At 41.3% G+C, this 24,901-nt stretch overlaps 1 protein-coding gene across 4 annotated transcripts in view; it reads left to right on the plus strand.

Moving 5' to 3' along the window:
* Positions 1 to 24,901, plus strand: part of UBE4B (ubiquitination factor E4B) — a 65,101-nt gene that overhangs the window by 29,900 nt on the left and 10,300 nt on the right. For 2 of the 4 annotated variants that reach the window (XM_034753214.1, XM_034753215.1), the window contains exons 8-23: positions 200 to 313; positions 4,306 to 4,447; positions 4,989 to 5,089; positions 6,968 to 7,082; positions 10,930 to 11,013; positions 12,625 to 12,681; positions 13,463 to 13,579; positions 13,666 to 13,764; positions 14,311 to 14,424; positions 15,418 to 15,616; positions 15,842 to 15,980; positions 18,234 to 18,333; positions 20,426 to 20,553; positions 20,911 to 21,009; positions 22,452 to 22,687; positions 24,495 to 24,621. In XM_034753214.1, the coding sequence (XP_034609105.1) occupies positions 200 to 313; positions 4,306 to 4,447; positions 4,989 to 5,089; positions 6,968 to 7,082; positions 10,930 to 11,013; positions 12,625 to 12,681; positions 13,463 to 13,579; positions 13,666 to 13,764; positions 14,311 to 14,424; positions 15,418 to 15,616; positions 15,842 to 15,980; positions 18,234 to 18,333; positions 20,426 to 20,553; positions 20,911 to 21,009; positions 22,452 to 22,687; positions 24,495 to 24,621 (1,971 nt within the window). The remainder of the gene's footprint in view (positions 1 to 199; positions 314 to 4,305; positions 4,448 to 4,988; positions 5,090 to 6,967; positions 7,083 to 10,929; positions 11,014 to 12,624; positions 12,682 to 13,462; positions 13,580 to 13,665; positions 13,765 to 14,310; positions 14,425 to 15,417; positions 15,617 to 15,841; positions 15,981 to 18,233; positions 18,334 to 20,425; positions 20,554 to 20,910; positions 21,010 to 22,451; positions 22,688 to 24,494; positions 24,622 to 24,901) is intronic. The other 2 variants (XM_034753216.1, XM_034753217.1) reach the window with 1 other exon arrangement.

The raw sequence follows: 24,901 nt of genomic DNA on the forward strand, positions 1-24,901 counted from the left end.
GCGTCATGGAGCATGTTAGCTTCATTTTGATTTTTCTAATGTCCTGGATTGTATTAACCATTGTTTGCTGCATGTTTAGGAAGATTTTTGACAGATAATTTATAAAGGAAAACTATAGCAGTTTTACTTTTCCTGCTGTCTTTTCATTTTTAAAATCTGTTTTGTTCTCTGATGGCCTTTTTCGCTTTTGTTGCGGTAGTATATACGACAACCCTTTCTCCCTCCTCTTCCTTGCCGTTTCTGATGTGTCTGGGGACAGTAGTGATGAAGAAAACGAAGATGGTGATTTTTCTTGTGTCCAGTTTGGGTCCAGGTATTGGAGAAATAGAATGTAACTTGCATGTTTGGGTGCTCTAGGAACTAACAGTTTGTGGAGCTTTAAGCGTTCTTCAGTGGAACTTTGGAAATAAGTAAAGGAGGAGATAACTTGGACAGGTCTTAATGGGAGATGAAGGATAAACATGCATAATGAGTCCTACTTAGCCAGTTCTTTTTAAAAAAAGAGACGACTCAGAATACAGGAAATGTTAGTCATGTTGCCCTTCAGGTTTAATGACTACAAAGTCTGAAATAGCTGTGTAAGTGGAACTCCTTACTGAATGCATGATATGAGGAATATTGCTCATCAAAAACTACATCCTTTAAAGTCAGTGCTATCTCCTGCACAAGCACGTCTTCTGAATACTTGAAAATGAGGACAGAAGTTAGTGGGGAGTAAAAGACCGATCCAGATCCTCAACTGATGTAAATTGGTGCAGTTTCATTGAAGTTAATGGAGCTACAGCACTTTACTCCAACTGAGCATCTTTCCTCTAATCTGTGAAGCACATGTTACCTGATTCTCAAGTGCACAAGTAGAAATCAGCAGCCAGTGGAGATGGGGTGGTGAAGACTGATACATTTGGGACACTAAGTTGGGGAGAAAGATAGCTTATTGTGAGTCAAAGACATGGCCGTCCCATTGTGAAGTTCTTCAGTTTATATGGCACTGAAATACATGACAACAAAATGAGAATGGATATGTTCACTGCATGTGGAGGTTACCCATTAGCCTTGCAAATATATTACACTTCGTTGAATATTGAATGGGCCAGGCAGGAGATGCCTCTAGGAATGACAATGAAGAATAGGATCTTCTGTAATGATATGTGTAGCTGGAGAATAATAGCAAATGGCTGAATGTGTATCACAGTCTCTCAACCTCCTTTGAAACATTTTTGCTGTAGGATGCAACTTCTGAAATGAAAAAAATAAACAACTCCCTGAATGCGTGTTGCTCAGTTCTAGATGATCTATTTTCCTGGTCTGGCCCTGGTGATATTGGTTCCATTATTCCCATTAAAAAATATCTATAAGAAACATTTTTGGCATCTATTCTTTTCTTTTGCACTTAGCCAAATTAGGAGATGGGTATGGGAATAGTATATGGGAAGCATGCCCTTTGGAGAAGGGGAGTTCTTTGGAAAACAATAGCTCTATAACATTTCCAGCATATTGAATACTTTACACCCATCTTCAGTTTCCTGACCCAAGCTGATGGCGGCCAGCCGCTGATCTGTCTTAAGATACTGTAAAGGCTTCTTTATAGCAATAAAAATCTAATCATGATGCTTACAACATTGTGCTTATTGTCTCGTGTATTTCAGATAGGGTGTTTATATCTTGAGTATAACAAAGAGCAATAAGACTTTTTAAAAGGAGAATTTAGTCTGAATATTAATTTTTAAGAATTCCTAAATTAGGGAAATCTACTTAGGATTTGAAGTATCCTCCCAAGAGAAGTGGGTGGAAGCACCATTGCTTGGGACTTCTAAAACTAGACTAGACACCGAACTGGAAAGTGCCATGTAGGGAGAAATCCAGTCCTGCACAGGAGTGGAGGAAAGTCCAACGAGACCTTTCCAGCTCTTATGTATGTGGTTGTCCGTGGTGGAACATTAGAACATAACTCTTGTGACAAAGTTAAAAACTGTAGATTTTATAAATAGTTATTGGAAGATTCTCAAAGAGGTGAGTTGAATAAACTCCCATCTGCCAATCCACACTGAGTGATTTCAGGAGAAGTATTTTATTCAGATTAAAGTTTTGCAGTTTGTGTACAGGGAATTCTATGTTGTTTTCACCCTTTGCTTTAATTTCAAATCTTACACCAGTGCTATTGAAAACATAGCCCAGATGTCAGTTAACACAATTTGTGCAGTGTAATCTCTTATGGGACTGCCACACTTCAGGTGGCTTTGCTGGTATGTTATGTCGTGACATTCTAACTGACTGCAGAGGAATATCAGTTTAAAGTATTAACATGATAATCTAACATTTATGCAATAACTTTCATTTTGAAAGTTACAAAGCACTTTGCCTGTGTAATAAACATATATAGCTATGTATAGGAATCATTTCAGCCATTGCTGAAATGAAGTTGCCTATAAAGTAACTAACTTTGGCGTGAAAATCCTTTTTTGAAAAGAAGTTGATATTGTACAAATAAATTTGGTGATTTTCAGGCTGGAGGTGAGAAACTCCAAAGAGGCTACATGGAGAAAAGCATATGTATGTGTAGTTTTTCACTGGATCAAAGCTTGAACCAATAACGTGTCAGTAGGGTTAAACTGGTTATTGGGGTGGAGATGTTAGCAATGAGACAGAAGGTATGTCTATACAGCAAATAAAAACCATGGCTGGCCCATGCCAGTTGACTCAGGCTTGTGGGGTTGTTTCATTGCTGTGTAGACTTCTGCGCTGGAGCCTGAGCTCTGAGACCCTCCTACCCCACAGGGTCCTAGAGCCTGGGCTCCAGCCCAAACCCTGGGTCTCTGGGTATGTCTACCTAGCAGTGAAACAGCCATGCAGCCCGAGCCCCATGAACCCAAGTTGGCTGGTACGGGCCAACTGCGGGTTTTTGTTTGCTGTTTAGACATACCCAGAGACCCTGAAAAATGGCCTTGTGAAGAATAGCTGTTTGACCACCCATATTGACAGGTTTTTATTTTTTTAATCTTGTTATATGTAGTTGTAAACTATTTTATAAACTGAGATTTGCATGTTAAATAAAATTGCCAAGTTTAAACTGGAGAGAAAGAGAGACTTGAGATAGAGGATCAAGGGGAAAAGGGTTCTGTTCCTGTGTCTGTCATGGATTTCCCATGTAACCTTGGGCAAGTAACTTCATCTTTCATTTTTCATGTCTGTAAAATAGAGGATGGTGATGAATGCCTATCCCAAGGCAATAAATATGAGACCCTGCCAGAGATAGAGGTATCAAAAAGGAGGTGTTGGTGTTAGCTGATAACCTAAGGCACCACATGTTGTCAGGACCAGGTGGTATATCCAAGAATTCTGACAGACAAAAGAACACAGTGTCTGAGCTGCTAATGAAAACAACCAGTCTCCTAAGAGTGAGCTGTTGTATTGGAGAGCTGGAGGGAAGCAAATGGGGAACCTATCTTAAAAAACAAAACATGCAGCCACCAGAATCCAGTTTACTTACATAAACTTACATTACTTATGTATGGATTTACTTACGGGGAGGAGGAAATGTCTTACACTTCTGTGATTCACATTCCTGTGATTCGAAGAATTACAGCCCAGTAAACATTGCTTCAGTCCCAGCCAAACTATGTGAAATTGTAACTTAAAAATAAAATTCCGTTGCATGATATAATAGGGAGAAACTAGCATGGCTTCTGTGACTGATTATATTTAACCAAATGTGTATGCTCAAAAAATCTGAATAAAAAATTATACAAAAAAAGTGTGATTGTGGCTGAATTTACAGTAGATGCCCAAGAGAGAATGTGAAGCAGCTGTGTGGAGGGGTTTTGTTACTTTTTCAGTGTTGCTGGTCAGATAACTTGGGAACCATAAAAGAGTGCAGGAGTAGGGTACAACTAGCTAGAAGCATCACTGCTTGAAGACTGGCTGCTTCACCTCTGTAATCCACAATCTGAGAATCACTTTTATAAGTGATTTTTTAGCGTTACATGCCTTTTACCATCTGTCAAACATCTGCACTGTCTTGATCCCCCTTTAGGAATTGCATTAGGCTGCTTGCTGAGCAAGCAGAGAACGTGAGTCATGTGAGAATACGGTCTTATCTCAAGATCTGGACAAAAACATTTAGCAACTTCTGCTCAGGTCACACAAACAAACTTACTTTTACAGGTCTTGTCTGCATGAGTGTGGTGTGTTGGGATGAGGTTTTCTGCTATAAAGAAGTTGTTTGCCAGAGAAAGTTGGGAGCATGCAAGACATTGGTAGAAGAGGGATATGCATCTTGATTTTCTTTTTCTCCTTTTTTTTTTTAAGTGTGGGAGGCTCTGCTGGAGCAAGTGCTTGTGATTCCTGCAGTGACCATTTCAGCATTGAAACTTGTAAGGAGACAGAGATGCTGAACTACCTCATTGAGTGTTTTGACAGAGTTGGAATAGAGGAGAGAAAAGCACCAAAGGTATTGTAGAGAAGAGTAAAGCCATATTTGCAACAGCACTGAGTCTTGAACTGTCTTCTCTTACTTTACGTTGCCCAGAGGGGAAAGATAGTTTGCAGCAGATAGCTCTATAAAAGCTTTGTGAGAAGTTTTTGTTTTATTACTGAGATTCCTATTTGGCCTTTTAAAGTTTGTGTTCAGAACCCCCATCTGTGTTAGTTGGACATCTGTAAAATTGACATTGTTTTGGGGACTGACATCCATCTATCTATTCCCTTTCCTTTGCTTTAAATTGTTTATTACACATAGAACCACATCTCTAAGACCAGCAGCCTTTGCTGTTAACATAAACCTAAACGTCTCCCTTGTAGACAACAGTGGAATGGAAAATATTTAGTTCAGCTCATTAAATGTAATCTGAAGAATCTTTAGCTGGAAATATGCCATCTATGCCATCTGTTTGCTTAGATTGCATGAATGCAGAAGTTGTTCACTGCCTTTCCTGTGTCTTATCTATGAATGTTTTCATTCTGCATTAAAATGATTTTTTAATTCTTCTTAGATGTGTAGCCAGCCAGCGGTTAGCCAGTTACTGAGCAACATCCGATCACAGTGCATTTCCCATGCTGCTTTGGTGCTACAGGGATCTTTAACACAACCAAGGTGAGTAAAGTTGATGTTGGTCATGAAATAGACACACATCTAACACAGAATTTGTATATCTACAGAAGTAGATAAAAATTGAGTAAAATCAGCTACAGAAATGGGACACTTTTTCGGTCAATATGTATAGTATGTACCATTACATACATACAAAATGGGAAATGATTGCCTAGGAAGGAGTACTGCGAAAAGGGATCTGGGCAGCCATAGTGGACCACAAGCTAAATATGAGTCAACAGTGTAACACTGTTGCAAAAAAAGTGAACATCATTCTGGGATGTATTAGCAGGAGTGTTGTTAGCAAGATAAGAGAAATAATTCTTGCGCTCTACTCTGCGCTGATTAGGCCTCAACTAAAGTATTGTGTCCCGTTCTGGGCGTCACATTTCAGGAAAGATGTGGACAAACTGGAGAAAGTCCAGAGAAGAGCAACAAAAATGATTAAAGGTCTAGAAAACATGACCTACCAGGGAAGATTGAAAAAATTGGGTTTGTTTAGTCTAGAAAAGAGGGGACATAAGTTTTCATGAACATAAAAGGTTGTTACAAGGAGGAGGGAGAAAATTGTTGTTCTTAACCTCTGAGGATAGGACAAGAAGCAATGGGCTTAAATTGCAGCAAGGGAGGTTAGGTTGGATATTAGGAAAAACTTCCTAACTGTCAGGGTGGTTGAGCACTGGAATAAATTGCCTCCGGAGGTTGTGGAATCTCCATCATTGGAGATTTTTAAGAGCAGGTTAGACAAACACCTGTCAGGAATGGTCTATATAATACTTAATCCTGCCATGAGTGCAGGGGACTGGATTAGATGACCTCTTGAGGTCCCTTCCAGTTCTGATTCTGTGATTACAGTGGCTCAGGGTTTGTCTATATTGGAAGATATACCAATATAAACTAAGGTGTGAATTTAAACTGCTGTAATTCTACCAATATAACCCTCATGTGGACACTCTTATTCCAGTATAGGAGTGGATTTATCTAGTTCAGTTTGTCACTTTGAAAGCAGTTTAAGCTAAACCAAAAAGTCACATTTACTCTGGAGTAAGTGTGCCCACATGCGTCTGATGAAGTGGGTATTCACCCACAAAAGCTTATGCTCCAATACATCTGTTAGCCTATAAGGTGCCACAGGATGTTGCTTTTTACAGATCCAGACTAACCCGGCTACCCCTCTGATACCTGTGTCCACATGGGGATTTATATTGGTAGCACTTCTGGTATAGACAAGCTCTAAGTATTTAAAGGGACAGTGTCATAGTAGAACACTGACCTGATTTTTTTTTTCTTATTTGCTAAAATCCAAGTAATTTACGAGTATCTATTCAAAACAAATTCTTCAATAAGCTTCTCAAAAATAATGTGAGCCACCCACTTATATAGATGAACAACCCAAGAGTAACAACTGTTTTTGTGTGTAATAGAGAGAGAGGCTCAATTCAGTTTCAGGTTCATAGGGTGTGCTTACAAAAAGTAAGTGTTAATTTGGAAAATTACTATGATTTCATCCTTTCCTTAAAGTTGGAAAAATGAACAGGTTGAGATTAGTGGAACAAACCTAATGCTTTTGCTTCACTAGGATGAGCCTAACAAAGGGTCTTTTCAGTATAGAGAGGTAGAGGGGAGAACCAATTAGTTTATATAGGACATAGTTTTCTTCAGACCACATTAGACCAAAGTGGGGTTTTGGCAGCAGCATCCCCTGATGGATTATCTTTGTACAAGGACTTGGGGAGACTTGGTTAGTTGCTTCTGAAAGAAGTAATTGTCTCAGTTATGACATTCCATTATCTGGGTGTATCAGTAAATGTGAGACCAGGTTTTTTTTTTTTCTGAAAGATGTCTCCTTCCCTGCCCCCCCCTTTTTTTATATTAATAAAGGTCTTTGCAGCAGCAATCTCTGTTGGTACCATACATGCTGTGTAGGAATCTTCCATTTGGCTTCATCCAAGAATTGGTGAGAACAACTCACCAGGATGAAGAGATGTTTAAACAGGTAAGAGGCTTGTTCAACTTGCAAGCATTAGCATATTCTACAACTTAGTGCCTGAACTATCCGAGGAAGTGGCTGTCCAACTCTTTGTTCTGCAGACCACATTCTGAGACCACAGTTTGAGAACCATTGCTCCCTGGACTGGCAAGTAATTAAGCAATTGGGGGAGTTTGCTGTCTCTCTTGCTTCACTTGTTAAAGGGATTCAAAAAGAATGACTGAGCTCTGTATGAAGTTTTACTCAAAGTACAAATCTATAGATTTGTTGTGTAAGGAAGATTCCATAATAAGCAGCAGTTTTTAATGAAACATTGACGCATCCTACCAGAAACTTTTTTGCGTACAGTAGTATCCCATTGTAAGGCTTTGTCTTGGACTGTCACTTTTCAGATCATTCTATCCAAATTTCCCTGATCCATAAAATGGCAAACTTCCCAAATCACACATTTAGAAATGTTAGTTTTTGTCCATCTTGCCAAGGACAGAGTGAATTCATAGTTTGCATCTATAACACTTTCACCCCAAAGATTTATAAGCACTTTACAAATATTAATTAATTAAGGTTTCACAACACCCCTCTGAGATAGGGAACCATTATTATCCCCCATTAGAAATGAAGATGCTGAGACAGAGTGTAAACAACATGCCCTAGATGTCAGGGTGGGTCAATGGGAGAGCCAGAAATTGGAATACCAGTTCTCCTGATTCCTAGTCCTGTGCTTTAATTACTAGGCCACGCTTCTACTTCACAATTTAATGCCAAAGCAGGTCAGTCAGGTTATTACTGGCTCTGATTAGCGCACCCATGATTTACTCACAACAAAGCAGCACTCAGAATGGTATGAAATCTCTAGTGTCTTTAGAACATGGTTCTCAAAGTGCAGAGAACAACATTTGGAGAGGTACATAGCAGGGCTGGGGCCAGCCCCCGGGGGGGGGCGGGGAGGGAGCATCACACTTCCAGCCCCGCTTTCCCTCCAGGCCCAGCTACTCCTCCATCCCTGTTTCCGCCCCCAGCTCCGCCTTTAGCCCACGCTCTGCTGCTGAAGAAGCCTTGGGTGTGCTGAAACAGAGGTGGGGCATGGACAGATTGTATACTAGTAGGTGGGGGGGCATGACTGGAAAAGTTTGAGCACCACTGCTTTAGAAAACGTAGAGAAATTCTTATCTTGTATTAACTCCTGAAAATTATACTGATATAAGTGAGGAGCAAATGCATCAACACCAATAGGAACTGGCTTTTGGAAAGAAGTATGTGATCACTACAAATGCCTTTGCTTTTAATTAACATGTGCTCATGTGAATGAGAGTCCAGAAGAAATATTATCGTTCCTATTTGGAATTAAATATCAATTTGCAGAGTTAAAAGCCCACTTAATTTATGTGTTAACTCTTATTTGGGCTCTTATTATCAAAGAGTGCTTTGACCTGGAGTGTGTCTAAGATACTGTGGGTATGTATACATTGCAACTGGGAGCCTGGGTAGACTCTCGCATGTTAACGGTACTCAAGTTAGCCACTCAAGTTCAGAGCCATAGGGTTGGGCAGGCTTGTATTCAGGTGGCTAGTCCATGCTATTTTTAGCATTACTCGGGGGAAATTCTGCACACAATATTTTCAAATTCTGCAAAATTCTGCATATTTTATTTGTCAAAATGATCCAATATAATCACACTAGTTTCAATTATTTTTGGTAATTTATTTCAAAATATCTGTCAGCAAGTACATCTGTAACAATACAGACAACAAAAAAGATTCAGAAAATGTGTTTTGACAAATAGATTCCTTACTAGGCATATTAATACAGAACTCGGAATAATAATTCATTTAAACTACAATACAGAACTATATTTCCTGCACCCCTCAGAAGCAGTGCAAATGCTTGGGGGAGTTGAGTTGTAAAGGAGGAGCTGAGGGAGAGGGAAGTAATTGCTTGAAAGGAGCCTGGGTGTGAATGTGGAGGGTTGTTGGGTATGGGTGAGAAAAGTATGGAACAGGTTTTGGCGGGGGGGAGGGCAGGTGGGACTGTTAGGGAGCTTCCCCCATGCAGACCCTGGTTGACCCTAGCCTCTCCCATTCAGTCAAGCATATCTGCCCTGTCCCCATGTGCCCCTGCACCCCTATGTGTCCTTGAACCCCCCCGTCCACATGTCCCTCCACGCCCCCCGTCCCCATGTCTGTGCTCCCACTCAACAACTCCCCTGTCTGTATGTGTCCCTCCATGCCTTCCCCCTGTAGCTCTGTACCCCATCCCCCTCTGCCCATGTGCCCCTGCACCTTCCTCCCCGCCGTAACCCTGAGCCTCCACTCCCATTCAGCCCCTGCCCCAGTCTGTCCTCCACTAGCCCTTTTGAGCCCCTGTGTGATACCCCCCGCCCCCAGCAGCCCCATAGCCTCTGTCTCCTGACCTGGCTCGCTGCGAAGAAGGCTCTGCAGGCTCTTTCTCTTCTCTAGCTGGCTGGGAGCGGCTGTTGTGATTTATTGCCAAAGTGTCCGCTGGTGGGCAAAAGGCAGAACTGCAGCAAGATTCCAGGCGAAGCTTTTTTCTGTGCAAAAAATTAAAAATATGCACGCCTAATTAATGATATGCGTGTGCAGTAGCGCAGAATTCCCCCCAGGAGGATAGCCTGCTTGCTTGAGCAGAGCTAGCATGTAACTGTCTACCCAGGTTGGGAGGCACACTCCAGCTTCAGTGTAGACTTACCCTGTCAGGGAATGATTATGGAACATGATTAAGATCAAGATTGGAATCATGCCCCTAACTGGATTAGGGAACGGCCTTGTTGTAACCAGGTTCCCTAACACGATTTGATGATCTTTGTATATCTTTATCCAAGAGACCCAGTACAGTTCTATTTGGATTCCAGTGGTCACTCCTGTATTTTGTAAAACAAATATTTGATTTTTATTCCAAAAGGAAAAATTCGATAGTGTGTGATTGGGCCCTTGTACTTGGGTGTTGTTACTTCTTGGTTAATCATTTCCTCCCTTCTTCCTTCCTCCTTGCAGTCTCAGTGACTGCTGCTGTTTTGTTTATGCCTATCACAGTATTAAAATTTACTGACACAGGCACAAAATCTACTTGCCCAGAAAATACTATTCTGCTGTATATAATCACTATTCACTCCCAAGTGAATGGGTCAATAGAGTACTGCAAGGCTGGGCTATTAAGCTGTTAAAGGAAGCCCCAGACCCTTTCTTCTTGGCAATAATCTCTGGTATTTTTATATTTTTATACATGATTTCTACCTGTGGAGAGTTTGCTAGATCAGGTCCCTAATCTTGTTGTGGCTTTACCATTGTTGATCAGCTGCAGTGTGTGTCTGTATGTTCCACTAGCTCTATGACCAAGTCCAGATTAGCATGTTTGCATTGCTAGAATTTTTTAGACTCTAATGTAGGTTCTTGGCACTGACCAGGAAAACTTTTCAAGTGCTCACGTGTTTGGAATATTTAATTGTTTGTACAAGTGAATTTTCATGTACAGACATCAAGTTGATCTATCATTTACGCTGTACTTGGATGCGTTGAAGATTCATGCCAGATGCTCTTCTCAAAATATAACAAAAAAGATGTAGTCTCATGGGCTGAACTTAATTGCCTTAACCGTAAAGGAACTGGATTGAGGTTCTACTGCTAGGTTTGCTTTTCTTTTTACATTTAAACATTGCTATTTCTTTTGAAATAACTTACGTAAATGGACAGAACAAACTTTATATTTTGTTTCCTTCTGTGGACATATTAGTATTTGAGATGTGAGCGGGTTTCAAGATGCCCAGGGCTATGGCTTCACCTATGTCTTATTGGTTCCCATTCTGAAGTGTATAAGTAATGTACTTATGTTTTTACAGATCTTTATCCCTATCTTACAAGGCCTGGCTCTTGCTTCCAAAGAGTGCTCCCTTGATAGTGACAATTTTAAATATCCCCTTATGGTAAGGACTATTCCTTTTTAGCAGCTTTTGCTTTAAGATACCCAGTATTTGATGCAGACTCAGTTCAAAGTAACTTTAATTAACCCTGTTTGGCTTGCTTCAAATGTCTTATTGAACATTGACCTCATGTTGGAAATGTAAAGTGTTATGAGGTGAGTAACAAAGAGTAATGACCAGGTGGAATCTGTGGCGCTCATAATGTCTCAGGCTTAATGTACAGCAGACTTTATGCAACAGTCTATTCAAATGTTTACATCCTGCTGATACAGATGAAAGATGTGGTCTCGCCCATTAGTGCACATGCTATGTGTTTTAAAAACTAAATAAATCCCATAATTGTTATTAAAAACCCTAAATGATCAGAAATGGGGGGAGGGGAGAGAATCTAATATACTTTCCACTATTTACTTCTGTTTGTTTTTTATATTGCTCTCTGTCTAGCCAACTGATGTCCATTATTCAATAAACAAAATGATTCAAACCTATGGCTGTCTACTGTAGGAAATTCATGGCAGTCTGACCACTGAAAAGTGACTTTAAAAAAGCACTTTATTTTACTCCATAGATCAACTCCCAATGTGTCTTTGAGGCAGAACTGCTGATTTATTGACACAACCAAACTTTTATTCCTGTAGGCAACATTGCCGAGCCAAGTACAGATACAAGACAGCAAGCAGGATTCTCCTCTATCCCATTTATTGCAGATAAAATCAGATTGCAGGATCTCTTACTGATCATTTTTTAACCAGAAAGAGGACTGCTTCAGATCTGGGTTGAGCTTGCAGTTCTGCCAATTAGCTTAAACCACTTTGGGACTTTGCAAACTAAGCAAATTTGATGTCACTGATCCACATTTTAAAAAAATCCTTTCTCTGCTTGTTCCGTGTTCCCCAATTTTCAGGCTACCCCAACCTTAAATAATTGGAACCCTTGTGAAATTCAGCTGTCAGCTTCAGCATAGGTTAACGCTTGCTGGAGTCTCTTCTGCAGAGCCTTGAAGTGGCAAAGGGTGGAATAGTAGTTAACTTGATACGCTGTAATAGAAGTATGAGAACATATAATACAAGAAGTGGAGCATGTAAAAGCTTACGTTATTTTTGCGTTTTCAAAATCCTGCTTTATAGCCTCTTTATTTCCTTCTCCTCTGCAGTTTAACTTGAGTTAAAGATTGTAGATAGGATTCTTTGTTTCAGGCCTCAGCATTCATCTGACGATGCTCCACTTAGGGTCGGAAGACAAAGGCCTTGGTGTGTGTAGGACAATAGCTCTGTTTATTACTCTTACTGACTCTTGTATGGCAGTTTAGGAGTTGAGCAACGGGAACATTATGTATTGAACAAGCAAATAACTTGCCCAGTTAATTTTTAAAATAAATGTGATATTTGGCTTTCTTGAGGCAACTTGAAAAGACATAAAAGCCGAGATAGTTGCAAGGTGTGCATCAGCATATTTAGATCCTGTTCGCTTTGTAGACAATTAATGTTTTACTATTGACTTAACTGGAGCAGGATCTGGCCTTTTAAGCATTCTAGCATGTTTATCTTTTCATTGGTAGCCAGGGTGGTCTGGGAAATGCATCTGAATGAACTGTCGGTTTGTATGTTTTTACAGGCATTAGGTGAATTGTGTGAAATCAAGTTTGGGAAAACGCACCCTATATGCAGTTTGGTAAGTGTCTGCACACCTAAATGTAAGGATTTCTGCTACATAATACTTAACTGCATAGCATTTTTGCTTTCAAAACACTCTGGAAACATTAGTTATTCTCACAACACCCTTAAAAGTTAGGTAGGTGGTATTCCTGTTTTACAGTTAGGAAACTGAGGCACAAAGAAGTGTCTTGCTCCAAAGCCACACAAAAAGTCAGTGGCTTCCAGGATTGGAGGCCATGAATTCATGGTTTCCATCCTAATGCCCAGTCTGTTAAGCCTACCTCATCTCTAATTTGCATGCAGTTCTTGCTTATGGCATGGTTTATTCTTTATATTCTTTGGCAATACCAGTCTAGTTGAGAATTGCATCCATTAGATGATGGACCATCCAGATTTCTTTGATAAGTTATTTGGGCCAGTGACTCTTGTTATGTGGTTGTGTAGCATCTTGCACAATGGGGCCCTCATCCTCATTGGGGGCTCTTGGGACTTATGGTATTATTTAATAGTAAGCAATAATTAAGATCTGCCCAAGGAAGAAGAACATCAATAAATTCAGTTATTTCTCTTCTCAAGGAGAGGCAACTCAAGTTCAGATAGACATAAAACAAAGATTGCTTGCTTAGCTTTCTGAAGCACTACAGACTTCACCATTTTGCTACCAGTGTGATGGGATGATGAAGTATCAACAGAGAGAAATGCAAATAAGGAAATGCAGATAGAAAAATAATGTTAATGATTTGGCTGCCCTGTCAATATCTTCCTGTTCCTTTTTGTTTGTTTGGTTTTTTTGGTAGGTCGTTTCTTTGCCCTTGTGGTTGCCTAAACCTGTAAGCCCAGGTGCAGGACGAGAGTTGCAAAGACTCTCTTACCTTGGAGCTTTCTTCAGTCTCTCTGTCTTTGCTGAAGATGATGTAAGTACTATGCTGTCTGCAGTCTCTCATCTGGAAAAGAACCCAAAAGATGTGTTTGTACTCCTTGCAAATTTTTTTTCTTTCAGACTAAAGTAGTTGAAAAATATTTCTCAGGGCCTGCCATTACTCTTGAAAACACGCGGGTTGTTAGCCAGTCATTGCAGCATTACCTGGAATCTGCAAGGGTAAGTATCCTGATATTTAATTGCTGCCAGACGGTTGGTTGGTTTGTTTGTTTGTTTTAATTTTTGGTTTCCATAACATGGGTGAAGAGTGTTTTACAAAATATAGACCATCCATTAAACAATAAAGTAGTAAAGAAGAGCGTGAGCAAAAACCCAGCAAGAAGAGTTTAACCAGAGAGCCACAAAACTAGGAGATCTTTCTGTAAGCCCCCTACCCAAACCCAAGGAATATCGGTACTGTTACTACCAGATATTTATTATTCACAAATGTCTCTCATAGTTCAGTTCTTGTGGGTGGATGAGTAAAGAAGACCTGGTACACTTCCACAGTGATTGTGTTGCCATGATTTTTAAGCTATAATCTTTTGTAGATAACATTGTTCTGTAAATAAATATTTTTCATACCTGGGATAGCTGTGTTCTTTACAAGAAGACTACAACTGAATAGTAGATTCTGTATAATACTTGGAATATGCACATGTGTCTCCATGCTCCTGTTTTCATGATCTTGCTGTTCAGTGACATAATTTTCACTTTAAATTTCAGCAAGAGCTGTTTAAAATTCTACATAGTATTTTGCTGAATGGTGAAACTCGAGAGGCAGCTCTCAGTTACATGGCAGCTGTTGTTGATGCCAACATGAAGAAGGCACAGATGCAGGTAAAGACTGAACTCTCTTCCTCATTCACAGATGTAGTTAGCACAAATAGTTCTAAGTGGCTGAGGCGGTGGTAGTTTTTAACAGAAGACAACAGACGTTCTAGGGCCTGAAGCAACCAGGAATTCCATCTAGGTCGTTCTTTCAATATTATTTTTCTATATATTCTTTTTTTTTTAAATGAATCTATTTTGCCCTGTTTGCTCACTCCTCTCTGAGTACTGAAATATCTAAATTTGTTAGAACACAACCCTCCTTGGCTGAAGTTTGTGCCTTTTTATTGATATGTGCTCTTCCTGGCAGCTTCCACCAACTGGCTGCAACGAAAACTTGTTTTCTCCCCCAGTTAACATACTGTCAAGCACTCACTTTATTTGTGGCTCTTGTAAATTTGAGTAAGCTCTAGTGAAAATTGGCACAATTCCACTGAAGCAACAGCGCTGATTTTTTTTTGCCGTTGGTTAGTTGATTTTTGCCTTGGTATAACCTGGTTGTGAATTCTAAATGTGTACGATTTGAGGTATCAGTGTCTTGAAGTCCCCATTTTCCATCGACTCAAACATTTTGAAACTATCTGCAGAACTGTTTTCTTCAAGGTGAAACAAGGAACTACTGGAAATGTTGCTTGTATGGTAAAATTTAAGAACTGAAGCTTAGCTACTTTATGAATCTTTCCTGTTCCTGGCTGTCCCTATGCTAAAAAATTTTAAGAGGCCTCTTTGAGACCCTTTCCCCCTTTTTTCTCTCCCCTAAGTATGTGCGTTTAGTACTCATAAAAATAACTGGTGGTTGACCCACACAGGGCAGGGAAATGCTGTTAACACTTACAGCTGCTCATATTCTAGTTAGCCTTAGAGGTCTGGTCCTTCGTTTGTTGTTTTAACCATGCATTGTGTATTAGCGATGGATGCTGGAGTCCCAGGCCTGCCAACTGCAATGGTCTGTTGCCTGCTGCTTTATATTCTAGCATTCACTTTCTCTCCCTTGTCTTGCAGACTGATGATCGGATGGTGTCTACGGATGGTTTTATGCTCAACTTCCTCTGGGTGCTGCAGCAGCTTAGCACGAAGATAAAGCTAGAAACGGTTGATCCCACCTATATATTCCATCCCAGGTGTCGCATCACCGTCCCAATGGATGAGACAAGAGTGAAAGCAACAATGGAGGATGTTACAGGCTGGATGGCTGAGCTTTGTGAGTAAAGAGCATGCATTGTCTACCTTTTTGTCTCTACCCTTTTGTTCTGGTATTGGGGATATCACAAAACATTCAGTACCATAAATGTTTTGCTTGGGACTGTCTGTTGCTTTTATAGCTTGTTTTAAGACTGCAGAGAAATGAGTTATTCGAAGTCTGAGCACTAATTCATGTAGCCTTTTTTCTTACTCTCCTTCATCCCGTTTTGTTCTTTTTTTGTAGACAGGGATCAGTCTCCATGTTCTGAACCGAAATTCCCAACGGAATGCTTCTTCCTAACCCTGCATGCCCATCACCTCTCCATCCTGCCAAGCTGCCGCCGCTACATCCGTAGACTGCGGGCCATCAGGGAGCTCAACAGGTTAGAAGTTGTGTTAGTTACCTAGCATGTGTCCTACAGTTTTCCCTGCCACCTTGACTTGTAGGTGCTTTCCTATATATGATTATGGTTCTTGCAAATTTGATGGAAATTAAAACAACAACTTAAGTAAATCCATGCTATGGAGTATTGGGGAGTTTTATCAACTGGTCAGTCTGCTGCTTTGATAGCTCTTGCAGAGTATTTTGTGTCTGCAGGTTCTGGTTGTGCTGATGTGTACAATGGCATCCATCGTGACTTCAAACAATAGTGGGAGGAAAGGATGCTGTTTCTATATAGGATCTCAAACTCTCGGGGCAGTCCTAGAGAGCACTGGACAGTTCTTGAAACCATCCTAGCGGGTACAGAGTTGCAATGTTTTGATAGTTTAAACTTTGTTGACTAGTCGGTGGTATGATTGGGAATGTTAGTGCTTTAAGCCCTTTGCATTGCTGTGGAGGTGCATACACATGTATCTCTGACATGCAAGTCATTGTAGTGGTTGCTTGAGAAGCAGCATATCCTCTCCTATGTTTGCTATGTTGCATATCCCGCTGCAGAACAGATGTTTATCTGTTCCTTGTGGCTACTATGGCCTCGGTGGATATCAAATGATCTCCTTCATTATATAAAAGCTTTCACAGTGAATTCTAAGGTAGCTGCATATGTAATTCAACTACTGGTTTGTTGTTTTTTAAAAATTGCTTAAGTTCTGATGCTGACAGGAAGATGCTTTTGTTTTCCCTTCTTGACATGAATCCAAATAAACTTTTTATAGCAGCTGGATTGCTAAACCTCAAGAAACTTTCTCAGTTAAAATAAATAAGAGCAGATTGCACAGCATCAGTGTTTTCCACTATTTATAATTGCATTCACTTAGTAAAAGTCCCTTGACGTTAAGGTGGCAGGTTTATTGAAGGATTTTTTAACTTTATTTACAATATAGACATACAAAAGGCTTGGAAAGCTGTCGATATCTGTGTGTGAACAGTCAACACACGTTTTACACAAACAAATATTTTCAAATAAACCAGACCCTGGATTTTAAAAAGGAATCACTCCTCTTTTTCCTTATTTGGAATGTAGTGTTGTCAATCATGAGTTATTTCCATTTATGCTCAGCGCTTACCAGGAAACGCTTAGCCCTCTGTAAACTCAGGCCATATATTTTGATGTCACTAATGAAAGAATTAAGGTCAGATAATGATCTGCAGCAGATAGAGGCTGGGGTGTGGAGAGAGACTAGTTTACATCCAGGGGTGGTAGGAAATAGAATCATAATAATGTAGAATATAAAATCTAAAATACATTAAAATTAATACCCACATACACAAAACATTAATCAGCTGCTTTTTAAACGAATTAGGTCCAAATGATGAGACTTGAATAGCTTTGTGTGGATGGTTGTGTGACATTTATCCTGTGTTAGGTCTAGGCTGACTGTGACCATGGTGGAGGGGGCAAAACTCAGTCTTTGTTATAATGATGGGCCTTGCACTGAAGGGGAGAGCATGAGCAGCTTTCCCATTGCTTATGCTCTTTTCCGACAGGCTTGAATTGTAATGGGGGTTGTGCATGGGGACAGGGGCTGCCAAGAGAAATCTTTTCTAGAAGGAGGTTGAGAGAGCAGTGCTGGGAGTGCATTTGTATCTGTCCTAGAAAGGAGAGGAAGGTATTTTGAACCGTTCCTGATCCCAACCTTCCCATCTTCCTCCAGTAGCTTCTGCTTTTCATATCTCTGCTCTTAGTTTGGGGGGTAAATGAGATACAGCCTTTGCTTGCCTGCCTGTCAGATGTTCTGGATCAGACTTGCTCCAATACAGGGTTACTGTTCTTAATGACATGATTTTAACTCTGCTTTTTATAGAGATTGTGAATTTGGTACAAACCAAGTATTAGAAATGTGATAAAATGATGAATGTGTCTGGAGGGGAAATCCTTTCCCCACTGTCCTACCAGGAATATTTTTTTGCTGTGGTTCTTGTTTGCTTAATGGCGTCCTCAATCGTGAAACTAGTGTACTTAGTGTATCCCAGCATTTGGCCTTGAAGATTTTTGTCTCTCCTTTCAAAAGATGCAAGAGTAATTTGCTGTCCTGCTGAAAGTGTCTATTAAGGTGATGAATTTTTGTAATCTTTTTTTTTCATCCCAAATTTCTTTCCTTTGTAATTTGAAATCAGGTAGAGTAAATGTTTTACCTGCTGTCAACATATGTCCCCTTTACTGTCATCACTAGTGATTTCATGTGGTTTTCAGGACTGTGGAAGATCTGAAAAACAATGAAAGTCAATGGAAAGAGTCTCCTCTAGCTACCAGACATCGAGAAATGCTGAAACGCTGTAAAACACAACTTAAGGTTTGTAGCTAGTTAGGATGACAACTAAATGGCCCTGTCAACCTGGGTGGGTGGGGTGGGTGGTGATTCTTTTTCAATGGAAAAGATTTGCTAGCAACCATGTTTCCATAAATGTTTGAAAATATGTCTTAGGTGTATAGGAGGATTGTTTTCAATATATTACACCACGGGTCGGCAACCTACGGCACGCGTGCCAAACACAGCACGCGAGCTGATTTTGAGTGGCACGCTGCTTGCCCGGTGAGAGGAGGGGGCAGAGGGGCGGAAAGCACCACGCTATGGGAAGAAGCGGAGGAGGAGGGAAGCTTGGCTGCCGCAGGACCAACCCTCAACCCCTCCGCCCCCCCACACACACACTCTCCCCTGTGGGGGCAGGAGGCAGAAGCTTGGTCCTACAGCAGCCAAGCTTCCCCCCACCCCGCTTCTTCCCCCAGCTTGGTGCATTCTGGCCCCTTCTCCTCCCCCTCACTCTCCCTGCGCCGATGGCCCTTGCGAGGGGGAGGGGGAGCGGAGCGGCAGCGTGCTCCCTGCTCCGTAGAGCAGGCAGAGAAGAGGTAGGGACGGGCCTTGGGGAAGGGGGTGGAACAGGGCATATTCCTCCCAGCCCCCTGCCGTGAGCCGCTCAGGGCAGGGGGCTGGGAGCACCCCTACGAGCCGAGCACCCCAGCCCTCTGCCCTGAACCCCCCCCCACACACAGCCTTCTCCCCTGCACCTCCACACACACCCCAGCCCTCTGCCCTGACCTCGAGTCCCCCCCCAACACACAGCCCTCTGTCCTGCACCTCCACACACACCCCAGCCCTCTGCCCTGACCTCGAGTCCCCCCCAAGACCCAGCCTTCTGCCCTGAACCCCCGCACACCCAGCCTTGTGCCCTGCACCTCCACACACACCCAGCCTTCTGCCTTGCACCGCCACCCCCCCAGCCCTCTGCCCTTACCCCTGAATCCCCCCACATCCCCAGCCTTCTGCCCTGCACCTCCACACACACCCCAGCCCTCTTTCCTGACCCCTGAACTCCCCCCNCCCCAGCCTTCTGCCCTGCACCTCCACACACACCCCAGCCCTCTTTCCTGACCCCTGAACTCCCCCCCACACCCAGCTGAGCAGGCTGGCGGTGTAAGATCAGCATTTTAATTTAATTTTAAATGAAGCTTCTTAAACATTTTGAAAACCTTGTTTACTTTACATACAACAATAGTTTAGTTTAGTTATATATTATAGACTTAGAGACACCTTCTAAAAAACGTTAAAATGTATTACCGACATGCGAAACCTTAAATTAAAGTGAATAAATGAAGCCTCGGCACAACACTTCTGAAAGGTTGCCTACCCCTGTATTACACTGTTGTATACCTGTTGACTTAAGAACACTATATAATATGCACAGTACAATACAGGATGAGAATGCTTAGCACTTATAGAGCAATTTTAAATGTAAAAGCAGATGACAAAAATCAATTCATGCAACACCCTTCTGAGGAATGACGGTGTTGCTGTTTCCATTTCTCGGATGGATAAATAACAGCACAGAGGGTGACTGACTTGCTCATGGGCTCATACAATTTCTATCTAAACTGGGTTTAGAAATCCAGAGCTCCTGACTCAGTCCTGAACTCTTTCAAAAAAAAAAAAAAAAAAAAAAAAAAAAAGGGGGGGGGGGGGGGATGTACTGGAGTCCTTCATTATGAATTTCAATACCCCGTTTAATTGTTGCAACTGTAAATTGATGGGAATTTTCTACTCTGTACCATCTAGACAGCTTTTTCTGACAATTTCTCAGCTCTTCTAGCTTCTTAACTCTCCTGTTCTTACTGTTGGAATATTTGCTCCTTAACTACAAGTTAGTGAAGGTTTTCTCTTTGTGGATCTAGTTGACTTGTATTCATCTATCTTTGTTGATATATTGGGGGATTTTTTTTAAGTGTCCTGTTCTTTGGGCAATGATAAAATATTTTGTATGGAGGGAGGGGCAGAACTGTCTTAATTATTGGGAGTGTTGAGTAGAGTGGATGGATTTGACCTTCATACTGTGTTTCTTATATCTTGCTCTTGATTAGCCTTTTGTGTGCATCTTCTCCTCCTCCTGCAGAAACTGGTGCGGTGCAAGGCGTGTGCAGATGCTGGCTTGCTAGATGAGAACTTTCTGAGGAGGTGTCTGAATTTTTATGGTATGGTGATTCAGCTGTTGCTTCGAATCCTCGACCCTGCCTACCCCAAGTGAGTTTCAGGGCTGGGTGTGTAAATCACTATCTGAAATATCTGATACCAGCTGTGTCTACCTCAACATTACCACCTACCGGGACTCCTAAATTTTGTGATTGGTTCTTGTCAATGAATGACTACTTTTAGACTGTAAGTCTGATTTATGTAGTTATTTCAGTTACAGCTGTAAAAACCTGAGTTATGTTTTGCTAATCAGAAGGGCTGAGATTGGATTTTTAAACTTCCAATATTTATGAGGATATCTATAAAGGGCCATTCGGCAATTCCGTAGGAGAATGCAGAAGATATTATTTAACCCTGGTATTCCGCTGTCCTCGTTTTAACCCTGTCGCTGTCTTTTCTATTCCACAGCATAATACTGCCTTTAAATCCTGATGTCCCGAAGATGTTTGCAGCACTGCCTGAGTTTTATGTAGAAGATGTTGCTGAATTTTTATTTTTTATTGTACAGTAAGTGAAGTCATGTTTGAGGCAAACTATTATGCTTCCCAATCCTACATCACAGACGGTGTTCTTGTAATTGTCTATGGGCTCCCTTCTCTACAACTGAAAACGAGTCAGAACTCTGAGCTAAGTCAGTTCCAGTTTCAGCGCAAAGAGAGGGACTAATAAGAAAAAGATCAATGATTTCTCTGGAGGGGAAAAAAAACAGAAAAAGAAGGGTGAGGGGAAGCAAACTGTGGTCAGTTACCTAGACCTTGCAGGCCTCCCGTGTGCATGTCTGAGAGGGTAGATCCAGGGTTTGCTTTAGCTGTGCTTTTTCCCCCCCTCTCTGGTCTTTTCCTACTTCTTGGGTTTTTTATCTAATCTTCTTCCATTTCTCTAATATTTTCTTGCTTTTGTGAGTCTCTGTCCCTCTTCCCAGCTCACTAGAAGGCTGCCTGCTGCCTGGGCAGATGGGCTAAGCATTTGTTGGGGCCTCATACAGCTAGGCTGGTTTGCTGTTGCACAAAGCTGTGTACCATGAGAGCCAAGAGGAGAAGGTTGTGGCAGTGGGCTGTTGCCATTGCATGCAGCCCTCTCCATGTTAGCTGCTTTTGTTGCTGACTGCATTCGGAGTCATTGCAGAAAGAGGAACGGGGTTGTGGACATGGCTTTCAAAGAGCCAATTTCTGCTTTACCCACAGGCATAGGAGCATTTTTGCAGAGGAGATTGCCTTATTCCAGGTCTGCCCCACTCTCCTTTGCTGCCCAGGTCTCTCTTAGAATAGTCTGTAGGGGGCTCACCAGTGACACTGCCCTTCAGAATGGGAAATGCTTTCCTAGACTATTATAAATTGAATGTAATACCATGTGTTGTTAAAAAGGCAATTTCTCTTAGATATCGTAATAAGGTCTGAGGTATTAACCATTTCTAGAGAAGTAGTAAAGATAAGAAATAACACACTAATAAATAAACAAATGCAGTTTAATTTGTAGATTTGCCAGAATCACATTAACTTCTAAGAGTTACCTCATTAAAGCCGAATATGGCTGTTCCCTCAGATTTGTGGGTCCACTGGTGTTCATAGAATTCAGGAGATCTCAGACCTCCTCCAACCCCATGTCCATCCCCTGTCTTTCTCACAGTGCTTCAAAGAGAGGCAGCAGTTGTCCCTGCCTCCCTAGGAGGTGGGAAGCATTAAAGTGGCAGTAGTCAAAGTAGTGTTGACTCCATATGAAATGCAACAACTGATTGTCGCTGTGCTTCAAAGGTGGTCCCAGGAAACTATTATTGGCAAGAGCGTCTAATGTATCTGAATCAGAGTTTAGTTTCCATAATGACTTACGCTTTTGCTAGGGCTAACAGGTAGTCTGACCTGAGTTGCCTGAGACAATATGTAGTTGAATCCTTTACAGGTTTTGCATTTCCCCCCCCACCTCTCCTCCCCCCTCCCCGCACCGCTTTTCAGATATTCTCCTCAGGTGCTTTATGAGCCCTGCACTCAGGACATTGTGATGTTCCTTGTTGTGATGCTGTGCAACCAGAACTACATCCGAAACCCGTATCTGGTCGCAAAGCTGGTGGAGGTGATGTTCATGACAAACCCAGCTGTTCAGCCACGGACACAGAAGTTCTTTGAAATGATTGAGAATCATCCTCTCTCCACTAAATTGTTAGTCCCCTCGCTGATGAAGTTTTATACAGGTAAGATATTGTGTTTGCAGGGTATTGATCAACACAGTGAGTGGTGAAAGCTTTGTAGGGCAAGAGGTTCTGTCAGTCTGCTTAGGCTCTAAAAAAATCAATCAGTCCTTTGGAACATCCTTAGCTGATGCCTTGTCATATTGCTTTCTGACCATCTTTGTGCTGCTTTATTGTAGCCTGACACTAGCAGTGCTGCAGTGGCACTTTGATTCCAAGGCAGGAAAGCTGCTTCTTTTGGGGGGGGGTCAACACGTGGCGCTTGGAGCTGAAATTTTTTTGTGCATGAGCTTGTAAGTACTCTGATAGCCACATAAACCTTGGACAGTCCTTGAGGGCTCTGCCCCTGGGAAGTCATCAGTCCCCTTCAATCCACTCTGATGTCCCATCTCTCCTAGCTGCCTTTTGCTTTTCAAACATACATCCCAGGGATCCAGTGAGTCTAGGTGGCCTTTCAACTATCTCAGCTTCAGATCTACCATGATCTGCCAGCTTTACTGCACTGTGGAGCACAGAGTCATAGAACATATAGGCGTTGAATTGAATAGGGCAGAAAAGGAATCCTATAGTCCTACACACAAATGCTATTTTTCTTTTCCTAAAAAAAATAAAAATAAAAACAAAGAAAGCCTAAACTAATACAATATGCAGATATTTTAAATGCACAAAAATTAATTCATTTGAGTATTCTGACTTCACCTTTCTTTCAGTTCTTTTTTTTCTTGCTTAATTTCATTATTTGGCTACATCCTTCTGCCATATTCTGTTTTATGTTAATGTGACCTTTAACTTTTGTACAGTGCCACTTACTCTGGGATGGTCACTACAGAAGAATAAGTGTATAGTATAATCTCCAAGCAGTTCAAAGTTATCTCTCTAGTAAGCATTTATTGACTACACGGCGCATGTTTTCAGCCACTAATAACCATATTATTTTCCCTGAAAAACATCAACCAATCTGAACAAAAAAACTCAAGTTAATTAGTAAAATTGGAGAAGAACCATATACCCTATGAGGCACGCTAGAGATTTCATTATTGCTATTGATTTTACACGGATAGTGATCAGATGCTGTGATGATGAGCAGAAATATTAAACACTGAGAGTCATGGATATTCTTAAATCAGATTACTACACATTTGAAAGAGGTCTACAGTTGATATAGAAACAACTCAATTTCCTGATTTTTGGAGGTATGGGGGGCTAGGGTGATTAAAATACTCAACATAATGTTGAGGTAGCAGATTTTTTTTGTATTCAGTAATCCAGTTTTTTTATGGGTCTCTATATTGACTTTAATTATTTATCTTTAGCACCTCACACACTGGAGAGCCCAAACCATGCAGATTTTTTTAAACAGGGAATAAAAGTAGTATGTAAGGTATTCTCCTCCTCCAAAGATGCTGTATCATGAGACTTGCTTTCCTTTGAAAGGAAGGTTGATTCTGAGAAATAAAGTGAGCAATGCCCCTTTAAAATGGGGACCAAGATGGAGTTTTACAGATGTCAGAGTGGTAGCTGTGTTAGTCTGCATCAGCAAAAACACAAGGCATCTGATAAAGTGGATTCTAGCCCACGAAAGCTTATGCCCAAATAAATGTGTTAGTCGCTAAGATGCCACAAGAATTCCTCATTGTTTTTACAGATGTGTGATTTATTTTTTTGCAGCTTTTAGCTGTACCTCGTCAGTTAGATTGGGAGGGTGGGGAGTGTGGTACATGGGTACCTAGTAATCAGCACAGCATACTGGAGGGAAATTTTGATGATGGGGTTCTAGTTTTACTACTGAGGTCTTCTATTTTCTTCTCAGATGTTGAGCACACTGGAGCCACCAGCGAGTTCTATGACAAATTTACAATCCGCTACCATATCAGCACCATTTTCAAAAGCCTTTGGCAGAACATAGCTCATCATGGCACCTTCATGGAAGAGTTCAAGTGAGTAAAATGTTGTAAATGCCAGAGATAACTGCTCAGACACTCGCCTTGGATTTCTGAAGTGTGGAGACGACTGGAGTAAGGATCTGAGGCTGATCCCTCCAACTAGGATATGTAGCCGGAGAGCCAGACTACTCAAAGATATTTAGCTTCAGAACATGAAAAAAATGTGCAAGACCCAGAGCTGCAAGAAGAAAACTCCCCCCAGTATTTATTTTCAAATGTGCCTCCCTATGCTGCTGCGCATACTGCTTGCTTCTCTGTTGTGTTGGAGGGCACA

Source organism: Trachemys scripta, chromosome 19 (assembly GCF_013100865.1).
Source record: "Trachemys scripta elegans isolate TJP31775 chromosome 19, CAS_Tse_1.0, whole genome shotgun sequence".
NCBI lineage: Eukaryota > Metazoa > Chordata > Testudines > Emydidae > Trachemys > Trachemys scripta.